The sequence below is a fragment of the Epinephelus lanceolatus genome, chromosome 5 (assembly GCF_041903045.1).
Source record: "Epinephelus lanceolatus isolate andai-2023 chromosome 5, ASM4190304v1, whole genome shotgun sequence".
In the NCBI taxonomy this organism is placed as follows: domain Eukaryota; kingdom Metazoa; phylum Chordata; class Actinopteri; order Perciformes; family Serranidae; genus Epinephelus; species Epinephelus lanceolatus.
In genome coordinates, this window is record NC_135738.1 from 4,793,046 (window position 1) to 4,804,832 (window position 11,787).

General features: G+C 44.1%; 1 protein-coding gene across 1 annotated transcript in view; it reads left to right on the forward strand.

Annotated features, from left to right (window-relative positions):
• The window catches only part of poc1b (POC1 centriolar protein B), a 76,777-nt gene extending 67,168 nt beyond the window's left edge, over positions 1–9,609 (forward strand). Inside the window, exons 11-12 of the mRNA XM_033634108.2 lie at positions 7,005–7,310; positions 8,831–9,609. Coding sequence (XP_033489999.1) covers positions 7,005–7,310; positions 8,831–8,968 — 444 coding nt within the window. The 3' untranslated portion in view covers positions 8,969–9,609. The remainder of the gene's footprint in view (positions 1–7,004; positions 7,311–8,830) is intronic.
• Positions 9,610–11,787: the final 2,178 nt, after the last annotated feature.

Genomic DNA, 11,787 nt, shown 5'->3' on the forward strand with positions numbered 1-11,787 from the left:
TCCCTCCTCCTCTCCTCCCTCCTTCCCTCCTTCATCTCCTGCCTCCCTCCACGCTCTCTTTGAAGTGAGGACAGTGCGCAGGAAGCGAGCCGGAATCGATTGCTCCATGCATTAGGCCAGGAATGTGTGACACCCTCCTCCTCTTCCTTCCTCCTCCATCCTCCTGACACATCCCTCATTTATTCCCCCCCTTCTGCTCCTCTTTGTGCACTCCATACACAACCTGCCCCCCCCCCCACCCCCCACCCCCCCCCCACCTTTCACACTCGACCCTGCTATTATTTTGGACGAAAGCCCAGCGTTTCTTCAGTTGGTGCTGTTTGGGAGCAGAGTGTAGACACTGATCTGAGTATGGCTGTTTTAAGTATGTTGGAAGGTCTATTTGATAAAATTAATCTGTAATGATTTTGTAATTGATCTATTAAGTCGTTCATCAGCCAAAAAAATGCAAAACATTTTCCGTTTTTATTTATTTTAAATGAATATTGATATTGGGAAACTATGACGGATCATTTTTGCTCTTTTCTGACATTGTATGTAAGCCCCTCCCACCAGATGACCACTTCATACAGTAACCCAGTTTTTCCCATACATTGATTTGTTTAATCTTACTTCATTATTGAGTTCTCTCTCTGTTTATCAAACCATAAATGAGACAAGAATTAGCCATTAGCCATTCCGCGGTTTCTCCGCCTTACCGCCCGCTGCTGTGAAATGCTTCACCAGGAGGAGAGTGATCAGCAGTTTGGGAGACAGACCTTTAGTCGGTGGCTGTAGCCACTCGAATTTGGCCAGCAAATACGCCCCAGCGCCAGGTTACAGCGGGCTGTTGGCCAGTGGCAGCACCAGGTCTAACTGCAGCAAGAGAAAGTTTGCTGATCAGGTGGGGAGTCGGGGCTGTCTGGATGATCGGAGCTGGGGTTTGTGTTGACTGGATTCGAGCTGCCCCTGCTGACTGGGGGTTAGTCTCTGGAGCTGCTGCCCGCTCTCTTCCTGGTGAGGTGGTCTGTAGCAGCAGGGAGTTTTTTAGGGGGGAGTTTTTCCTTATGCGCTGTGAGGGTCCAAAGGACAGAGGCATGTCATATGCTGTAAAGCCCTCTGAGGCAAATTGTTATTTGTGATATTGGGCTTTATAAATAAAATTGATTGATTGATAACTATAGCTCCACTTAACTGTGCATGGAAATGTACTGACTGTGGTTTGAGGCCCCGGCTATTGTTAGCTTCATATACAGTACAGGCCAAAAGTTTGGACACACCTTCTCATTCAATGCGTTTTCTTTATTTTCATGACTATTTACATTGTAGATTCTCACTGAAGGCATCAAAACTATGAATGAACACATGTGGAGTTATGTACTTAACAAAAAAAGGTGAAATAACTGAAAACATGTTTTATATTCTAGTTTCTTCAAAATAGCCACCCTTTGCTCTGATTACTGCTTTGCACACTCTTGGCATTCTCTCGATGAGCTTCAAGAGGTAGTCACCTGAAATGGTTTTGAAGGAGTTCCCAGAGGTGTTTAGCACTTGTTGGCCCCTTTGCCTTCACTCTGTGGTCCAGCTCACCCCAAACCATCTCGATTGGGTTCAGGTCCGGTGACTGTGGAGGCCAGGTCATCTGCCGCAGCACTCCATCACTCTCCTTCTTGGTCAAATAGTCCTTACACAGCCTGGAGGTGTGTTTGGGGTCATTGTCCTGTTGAAAAATAAATGATCGTCCAACTAAACGCAAACCGGATGGGATGGCATGTCGCTGCAGGATGCTGTGGTAGCCATGCTGCTTCAGTGTGCCTTCAATTTTGAATAAATCCCCAACAGTGTCACCAGCAAAACACCCCCACACCATCACACCTCCTCCTCCATGCTTCACAGTGGGAACCAGGCATGTGGAATCCATCCGTTCACCTTTTCTGCGTCTCACAAAGACACGGCGGTTGGAACCAAAGATCTCAAATTTGGACTCATCAGACCAAAGCACAGATTTCCACTGGTCTAATGTCCATTCCTTGTGTTTCTTGGCCCAAACAAATCTCTTCTGCTTGTTGCCTCTCCTTAGCAGTGGTTTCCTAGCAGCTATCTGACCATGAAGGCCTGATTGGCGCAGTCTCCTCTTAACAGTTGTTCTAGAGATGGGTCTGCTGCTAGAACTCTGTGTGGCATTCATCTGGTCTCTGATCTGAGCTGCTGTTAACTTGCGATTTCTGAGGCTGGTGACTCGGATGAACTTATCCTCAGAAGCAGAGGTGACTCTTGGTCTTCCTTTCCTGGGTCGGTCCTCATGTGTGCCAGTTTCGTTGTAGCGCTTGATGGTTTTTGCGACTCCACTTGGGGACACATTTAAAGTTTTTGCAATTTTCCGGACTGACTGACCTTCATTTCTTAAAGTAATGATGGCCACTCGTTTTTCTTTAGTTAGCTGATTGGTTCTTGCCATAATATGAATTTTAACAGTTGTCCAATAGGGCTGTCGGCTGTGTATTAACCTGACTTCTGTACAACACAACTGATGGTCCCAACCCCATTGATAAGGCAAGAAATTCCACTAATTAACCCTGATAAGGCACACCTGTGAAGTGGAAACCATTTCAGGTGACTACCTCTTGAAGCTCATGGAGAGAACGCCAAGAGTGTGCAAAGCAGTAATCAGAGCAAAGGGTGGCTATTTTGAAGAAACTAGAATATAAAACATGTTTTCAGTTATTTCACCTTTTTTTGTTAAGTACATAACTCCACATGTGTTCATTCATAGTTTTGATGCCTTCAGTGAGAATCTACAATGTAAATAGTCATGAAAATAAAGAAAACGCATTGAATGAGAAGGTGTGTCCAAACTTTTGGCCTGTACTGTACCTGAACTTAAAGCTGTAGCAGTGAGCCTTTAGCTCCAGTTAGCAGGAGGCTAAACTATTAGCAACAGTTTCTCTCCATCTCTGAAACACTTCCCCGATGCTGAAATATGTTTTATTCAGTTTATTGTCAGACCTTTTTTTTTTTAAAACTCTTTGATTAGTCCGTCTTCTTTTTTTAGGCTGCTTTGCAGTGTAGGCAGTTGTTGCCAATGCTGGATTAGCAACTTTCTCTGCAGGATTCTCCACCATTGAATCAGGCTTTCACCATCTAAAGGGACATGCACACACATCTGCATGTGTAGAACAGCCAGTAGACACACCCTCTCTTTGAAATGACCTGATATTAGCCAAAGTCTCCTGTCACTGGCTAGATTTTCTAGAACCTGAAAACAGAGCCAAGAGGAGGTGCAGAAATCTTGTGTTCTCTCAGACCACTTAAATTACTATGTGCTCAATGTTTATTATGGGATTTTTGCCCAGTAGTGCCAAAATCAAACTGCGTACCCCAGCTTTAAATGCTTAAATGATAAATCAAAAACTGATTAATGGATCCTAAAAGTGGAATAAAAAATAATGCATGTTAGATAAAGAGCTGAGATGAGCTAATTCTGTTCTTCCTGCAGCCCTACAAAAGCTGACTTTTATCTGTCAGTCGGTTTATCAAGAAATCAATACACAGTTTGTGAAACTTTTACATGAGTGTGTTTCAATGTGCTGGTTGAAAATCTCAGCTAAAGCTGAAGCAGAAGTCTCGTGACTGGAAAGTCACTAGCTTGAATCACACACTCCTGTAATGTGCAGCTTCTGTTGTGCATGTGTGAAACTATTTAAATGTGAAGTCATGCTCAGTTGTCTCTGCCTGGATAAGTGATGAACGAGGAAAATGTGTCCCTGGTTAAACTGAACATAATGTTCTCTCTTTGTTCGGTCTCCATTTCCACGTGTTTTTCTTTACTCGTGCAAAGGAAAATGATTTCGTCAAAACCGCTCTCAATAAAAGTAAAGGTCAAATAAAAAGAAAAAATAGGTTTTCTCTCATTGGCTGTGCGGCTCTCCCTGCCTTTGAGTGCAAATAACCTTGTGAACTCTTCAGCCAGCAAGTTAGTCAGTCGGTCAGAGAGTCTGTCATTCAGTCAGTATTCCAGCAGTGTGAGTCATCCACCTCCTTCAGTCTGCCAAGTTACAGCAGGCTCAAGGCCTGCACCACTGACAGAACAATGAGGCAGGAAGGATGTTGGCTGAACCTTTATATGTATCACCAATGCACATGAGCCCGGGTAATTAACACTTTGATTCCTCTGTCAGATCGGGCAATAAAGCAGGCTCAATGTTTAGGGCTCCATCTATGGTGTATTATTCAGTGATGATGGGTTCTCAGTGTCGTGATCCCCGGGACTCACAGGTGGTTATTTTGAGTGGGGCCCCAATAAAATATGTGTTTTTTGACAGATTGTCGTGTTAAGACCCAGACACACTTTTAAATGAAATCCACAAAACCCATAATACAGGACGCTGAACTTCCTGACCATCCGCCCAGAGAACGCCAGACTTGGAGAATACACATCCTCCACTCTCACCCTGAATACTGGACCGCCGCAGAGGTGTGTGTTGAGCCCTCTGCTGTATACACTCTTCACCCACGACTGTCGACCTGTCCATGCAGCAAACACCATCTCAAAGTACGCTGACGACACCACAGTCAGTGGGATGATTACCAAAGACGACGAGACAGCACACAGGGACGAGATACTCAATCTGACAGCCTGGTGCTCCACCAACAATCTGACCTGGAACACCAAACAAAACAAAGGAGACTGTGATGGACTTCAGTAAAACAGCCCAGTGTTCAGACATGGTGGGGCTGTGGAGAGTGTCCCCAGCTTTAAGTTACTGGGGATGCACATTACAGAGGACCTCTCCTGGGCAACACACAGCTTCACTGTCAACGGGAAGGCACAACAGCGCCTCTGCTTTTTGAGGCTGAAGAGAGCAGGCCTGCCCCGGGACTGTCTCAAAAACTTGTAGTCTTTTACAGTGGACAGTGTGCTGAGCTACATCACAGCTTGTACGGCACCAGGCAGGACCAGATGGCCCTGCAGCGAGTCACCAAGATGACCCAAAATATCATCGGGACACAGTTACCGGCTACTGAGGATATCCACCTGTCTAGGTGTTGCAGTAGGGCCTCAAAGATCACCAGGGTCTCCAACCATCCTGCACATTACCTGTTTTTTATGCCTCAATGCCAGTGATAGATGTGGCACTGTGTTTTCAGGTTGTCCGTCTGACCGTCCCAGCTTTGTGAATGCAATACCACAGGACGGCCTCAAGGAAATTTCTTCAAATTTGACACAAACATCCACTTGGACTGAAAAATAAATGGACCAGAATATTGTCGTTGAAGGTCAAAGGTATTTTGTGACCTCACAAAACATGTTTTTGTCCATAACTCTGTATGTCCGTCCATCCCATTCTTGTCTTATCCTCATGAAAGAATCTCAAGAACGCTTCGAGGGAATTTCTTCAAACATGGCACAAATGTCCACTCGGACTAAACGATGAATTGATTAGATTTATGAGGTCAAGGTCTATGTGACCTTGTCTGTCTCATTCTTGTGAATGTGATATCTCAAGAATACCTTAAAGGGATAGTGCACCCAAAAATAAAAATTCAGCCATTATCTACTCACTCATATGCCGAGGGAGGCTCAGGTGAAGTTTTAGAGTCCTCACATCCCTTGCGGAGATCCCAGGGGAGAGTGGGTAGCAGCACAACTCCACCTAATGGAGGCTGGTGGCGCCCCAGATTAAAACGTCCAAAAACACATTGAAACCACAAAATATCTCCATACAGCTCGTCCGTAGTGATCCAAGTGTCCTGAAGCCCCGACATAAAAAGCTGTTTTGAAAAACGTCATTTGAACTCTGTTTTTAGCCTCATTGTAGTCTGCAGCTCTAACTGCCTCTGTGTGAGCCTCCCTCAGCATATGGGTGAGTAGATAATGGCTGAATTTTCATTTTTGGGTGCACTATCCCTTTAAGAGTTTTCTTCAATTTTGGCACAAACATTCATGTGGACTCAAAGATTAACTGGATTTTGTTGGTCAAAGGTCAAAGTCATTGTGACCTTGTCTGTCTCATTCTCTGGAACATGGTATCTCAATAACACCCTGAGGGAATTTCTTTAAATTTGACACAAACATCCACTTGTACTGAAGAATAAACTGATTAGAATTTTGTGGTCGAAGGTCAAAGGTCACTGTGACTTCACAAAATATGTTTTTGACCATAACTCAAGACATCATAAGTTAATTATGACAAAACTTCACACAAATGTCTAATTAAATAAAATAATGAAGTGATGACATTTTATATCCAAAAGGTCAAAGGTCAGCTTGACTGTGACATCATCATGTTTTAACGTCATATCTCAGGAACAGAAGGGGAGACATTTGGTCAGATACTGAATTGGTGACTCTAATCTTGAAACTGTGCTGATTGTATAGATCTTCTGTGTGTGAAGCATCCATGTTTTCACTGACATGGATGGAGACTGTCAGAGACACTGGACTGGTGGGCGGAGTCACACAACCAGGGGGCGGTAATTCTAGTTAAGCATCCACTGCTTACACTTCACCTGATGCTTCAACTCCATCCTGTTCTCACACTTCAGTTCAAATTTGAACACCATCCAGTTTTGACACTTCAACTGAGATTTCAGTTCCTCTGACAGATTAAATTTTTGCCTTCACGCAAAGTTCTTTGAGTTCTTAAACAAATTTAAGCTGTTTCAAATGTTTAAAAGTGAGCACACTGGGTACAGTTTCTAGTCATCCCTAACTCTTTGCTTCCTGTACATTTCCAGCTGAGTGTTGAATCAGACTGGACACTTCAGGGCGCCTTTAATGGGGTACTATTTAGAGGTCCCATTGTTTTCAGTGGCACAGCCCCAATTAAATGTCAAAGTGTCACAGTGGTGATTTGATTCAGTGTGGGTGTCTTCTGGGATACAGTACATTTGATGAGAGAAAAATTCAGGCAGACCTGAGTACAGCACTTGTGTCAAAAAAAACCCACCAGCACAAATATAGGAGAGCACAATGCACTGAAAATCAATCAGTCTTTCTTCCTCTCTCTTACTTTCATCTGCAGCTCTTAAACGGTCGAACACACTCGACACCCACGCGGGCCACCACCAACAGTCACCACTCCAACGGTTTGCCGGCGCGTCACGTGGCCAGTTCAAGAGTGGGAGGATGGATGGGAGACGAAAGTACCAGCGGGGCAGGTGTGGGTACTTGGAGCCAGACCAGAGCTGGCGGGGGAGGAAGAGGAAGGAGAGAGGAGGAGGAAGAGGAGAGAGGGCAGACGCATCCATTGGAAGTTCTCTCAGGTCATCCATCGAGTCTGGACTCGACGCTGCAGCACATTGTTAAACAGCTGGATATTCTAACACAGGTGAGTTATTAAAGGTCCGGACTGACGACTCAAGGTACTGGCAGATTAAGAAACCCTAAAAAAAACATCATAGGTGGAAAATTAAAGTGTGGGAGGAGGGCCAACAGGTCACTGCTTAAAGTTAATAATCCTCCAACTGAAGGGTTTAATCTGTGTCAGGTCACATTTACTCATGAAAATGTCTTTGATGATCTAGAATGCAGAATTTTTCATAATAAGAAAGTCGGTCAAAGCAAGTTATGAATCTGCTTCATCAAGCTCACGGTGATTTTCCATTTGAGGCCAAATCAAATATTAAAAAACAAACACAGACGCCAGTAGAAGTAGGTTTTATGGTTTACCTGTCCCTCCTGTGCACCTGTCAGAGCAGGTGTCACTGCACAGACATAGTGGGCTGAGGATTTGACTTGCAGATACAGTGTGACTGGAGGATTTATGTGTTCAGTATATTTATATTCATATTTCTTCTCATTTGATTTATTAATGTGTTCTACTGAACAGTTATTTTTAATAACGTTAACTTTTTATGTCCTTTCTTTCATTAAATATCCAACAAAACGAGCCTGAGAGGTGAAAAACAAATCGTGAATTTAGGGGAAAAACATTAATGAATGTACAATGTGAAGTGTTTTTTACACAGGCCCCTTTTACTAGGGGCATAAATCACCAGTTTCTAGGGCTGCCCCCGTCATTAGTCGGCAAGATTTCATTGGTCGCTTAGACGCAGAAAAAAGAAACTTTATTAGGAGCTGCACCTTTACCAAAATAAATCTAAACCTCTATGACTGGACCATGTAGGACTTTAATTTGAAAGGACAGAAACAGGAAGTGTCCACGCTCAGCAGTCAGACAGGAGTCAGGGTAATTTCCAGGGCTGGTACCTGCGGTTATTCCACAGGCTAGTTAATAACATGTCGGGCAGGAAATCCAAAGTGTGGGATCATTTTGAGAAGGTGAAGGACGAACCCAAGGTGATATGTAAACTCATCTTCATTGGTCGACTACAAACATGACGTATCATGTGAAACATGGAAGTAGCTACATGCCCATTAGCCCACAGCGTCATTAACAGGCGGCTCGCTCAGTGTGTGATGTGCACTTGGAGATAAAATATAAGCCTATATTAATGAAGGTCTATCACAGTATGATTTTGATGTGATTCAGGGGCCTGTGATCAGTATGAGACGATATCATATGATCATTTAATGCAAACTGTTACAGAAGAATCTAAGGCTGTAAACTCTTAGTATAATTCTATAATCAGAGCCGTGTTTATGAGCTACTGTCAGCGTTAAGGTCAAAATGCTGCTGCCCTGGAAAAAAGAAAACCTCCCTGATGTGTCACAGAAACTAAAACGTCTCTCTTCAGCTCTTCTGTGATTTTCCCACAATGGCGTCAGGATTTATTACAAGGCTCTTAGACTGATCTGTGCCCTTCAGAATTTCTACTTCTATAATTATTCTCTGACTGCTTTATAATTATTGCACCCACCCCCCCTCCCACCTCCTCAAACACAAAGACTGTTTCAGTGCTGGAGGAGCGTCTCACCCTGACCGAGGACAAGCTGAAGGAGTGTTTCCTCCACCAGTCCCACATCCTCAAGGACATCCGAGCGTCAGGAGAGAGGCAGAGGACGGAGAGCGAGGAGACGGACTGATCACCTGTCCATTTCACTTGAGGACGACCTCGCCCTCCCTCAGACCGCAGCACAAACACACAGACTGAGTTTAGCCCCGACACTGCCAGACAGGGGTGTGTGTGTGCGTGTGTGTGCGTCTGTGTGTGTGTGTGTGTGTGTGTGTGTGTGTGTGCGTGTGCGTGTGCGTGTGCGTCTGTGTACGTGTGTGAGTCTGAGTGTGACTTTAAATGTCCACCTTGGTGGTCTCTCTCAGGGGTCAGTGGGTTAATCAGGATTTGGTCTTTCTGCACCTCTTAAGGATATCCAGCTGTACAGCCGAGCACAGTCTGGCTGGGACATTCCAATTCTGCATGTGTGTCTGTGTGTGTGTGTGTGTGTGGTGATATGGATGTTACATCCAATCAGGACAGCTGCAGCTATGAAAACAGACGGTGCTTGTCTGCTGTATGACCTCTGTGTGTGTGTGTGTGTGTGTGTGTTTACATGTGTATATGTGTGTATTAGCACATGTTTTAGCAGCTGGTTGACGTCTTTCATTGTTGTCTGTTTGCATTGGTTTTGTAATTTTAAAACGTGCTCATTGCCTCAGACTCACATCATATGAATATAATTTATATGAATAAATGAGTTACTTTACTGCACTGATGTTATTAGTGTGTCTGTTTCTCTGTCCAGACAAAGGCTGAAGAAAACTTCTTACGTGTGTTCTCAACTCAACAGCGTGATCAGCTGCATTAGTCGCCATTGAAGTGTCACTTAAGCGCTCGTTAATCAGTTACATCATCATGGCCTTGTGTGTGTCTGCTACTCGCCACCAAGCACCTCGACTCGCTGCACACAAACAGCTCACCTCCAACAGGTAAACTTCTTTTACCTGCCCTGCTGTGGAAAAGCAAAAATAACAGGGGACTTTGAGCATTGATCCGCCCGCTGCTTTTAAACGTCATCACCCAAGACGAGCCATCATCGGGTAAAGACACACCTTTAAGTGGGTAGACCTGTTGTAATGGAGACGCAAATCCCTGCTGCGCCAGGTGACGACCCAAACCAAGCCAAACCAAACCAAACCAGCCCATGACTGTCAAAAATGGGTACAGGTGAGCCAGTTGTGATTTTATGTGATGTGCTGCGTGTATTTCAGCTGTTTAAAGTAAGATTAACTTTATTTCTCATAACTCTGACCTGGTAAATTCGGCTTTTTACTGATCATAATTTTGTCTCATTGCCTCATAACTGAAAGTAAAGGGCAACATAAAGAACAACAAACAGTTGTACCTTAACTGGCAGTTTACCCTGATTATTTTAATTTTGTTCTCCCTTATCTGTCATTTGTTTTGGCAGTATTGGGCCTCCATAAAGCCGTGTCACTGCTGTTATCTGCTAAAGCCTGTTCATGTGATACGTGTCATTGTGCCTCTTGTCTCCATCAGTGACTGTGAAATGTTTTGGCTTGCTCTCGCCCAGCATGGAGACTTTAGCTGTTTACGTTGTTCCAGCGGCGGAGATGTGGTGAGCGATGCGGCCGGGTCGGGAGGAAGCAGTAAAAAAGCCACACAAAGGGGGAGCTCTCCGCTGGCTGCTGTTTGCTCTCCCCACCACATCCTTCGCTTCTTCTTTACTGGTTTTCCTTCTCCTGCATCTTTTTCTCTCTCCCAGTTACTTAAAGTGGGACGGCCTGCTGAGACAGGAGCGCGACTCCAGTTCACCCACTGCAGGACCTGGACCTGAGGTTACATGCAACATTAAAAAGACAAGTTACATAAATGGGTGAAGTACAAAAACCGAAACCTTAATTTCAAATCAAAATCTGAATAAGTTAATCAGAATCAGAATCAGAATCAGAAATACTTTATTGATCCCCGAGGGGAAATTATTTATGTTACAGGTGCTCCTTGCAAGACAGGAAAGATACATGAAAATATAAGAAATTTAAACAATAGTATTAACAAATATATAGTTAAATAAACAGGAATTATTAACAAACATAAACGTAAATTATATATGTATGTATGTATATATATATATATATATATATACATACATACATACATATATATTGTAAACAAAATTTACACAAACAGAATATATACAGTCAGTCATAACGGGGTTATTGCACAAGTTAAATTAAGTTATTGCAGTGTGTGAAAGTCTCAGGGCCACTCAGAGGGAGGAGTTGTACAGTTTGATGGCCACAGGCAGGAATGATTTCCTGTGGCGCTCAGTGGTACATCTTGGTGGTATGAGTCTCCCACTGAAAGTACTCTTGTGCCTGACCAGCACATGGTGGAGTGGGTGTGAGACATTGTCCAAGACAGTTCGTAGCTTAGACAGCATCCTCCTCTCTGACACCACCATCAGAGAGTCACACTCCGTTCCCACAACGTCACTGGCCTTGCGGATCAGTTTGTTAAGTCTGTTGGCGTCCGCCACCCTCAGCCTGCTGCCCCAGCACACAACAGCATAGAGGATAGCACTGGCCACCACAGACTCATAGAAAATCCTCAGCATAGTCCGGCAGATGTTGAAGGACCTCAGTCGAAAACAAAGAGAAAATAGAGACGGCTCTGGCCCTTCCTGTAGAGAGCGTTAGTGTTCTTAACCCAGTCCAGTTTACTGTCAATGTGTACCCCCAGGTACTTATAGTCCTCTACAAAAAGACCAACATCTGCCTGTGTCTATGTCTGTCCTGGTCTATAGACACAGTTTTACAGAGCACACTCACATTTTCTTCTTATTCTTGGGAGATTCTCACATTGAAAAAAATCTGTGCAGGCAAGGAGCTGCTAGACAAGAACTTCATCTCAGTTTCTAAACACTTTCTAAGCGTTACATCCCAA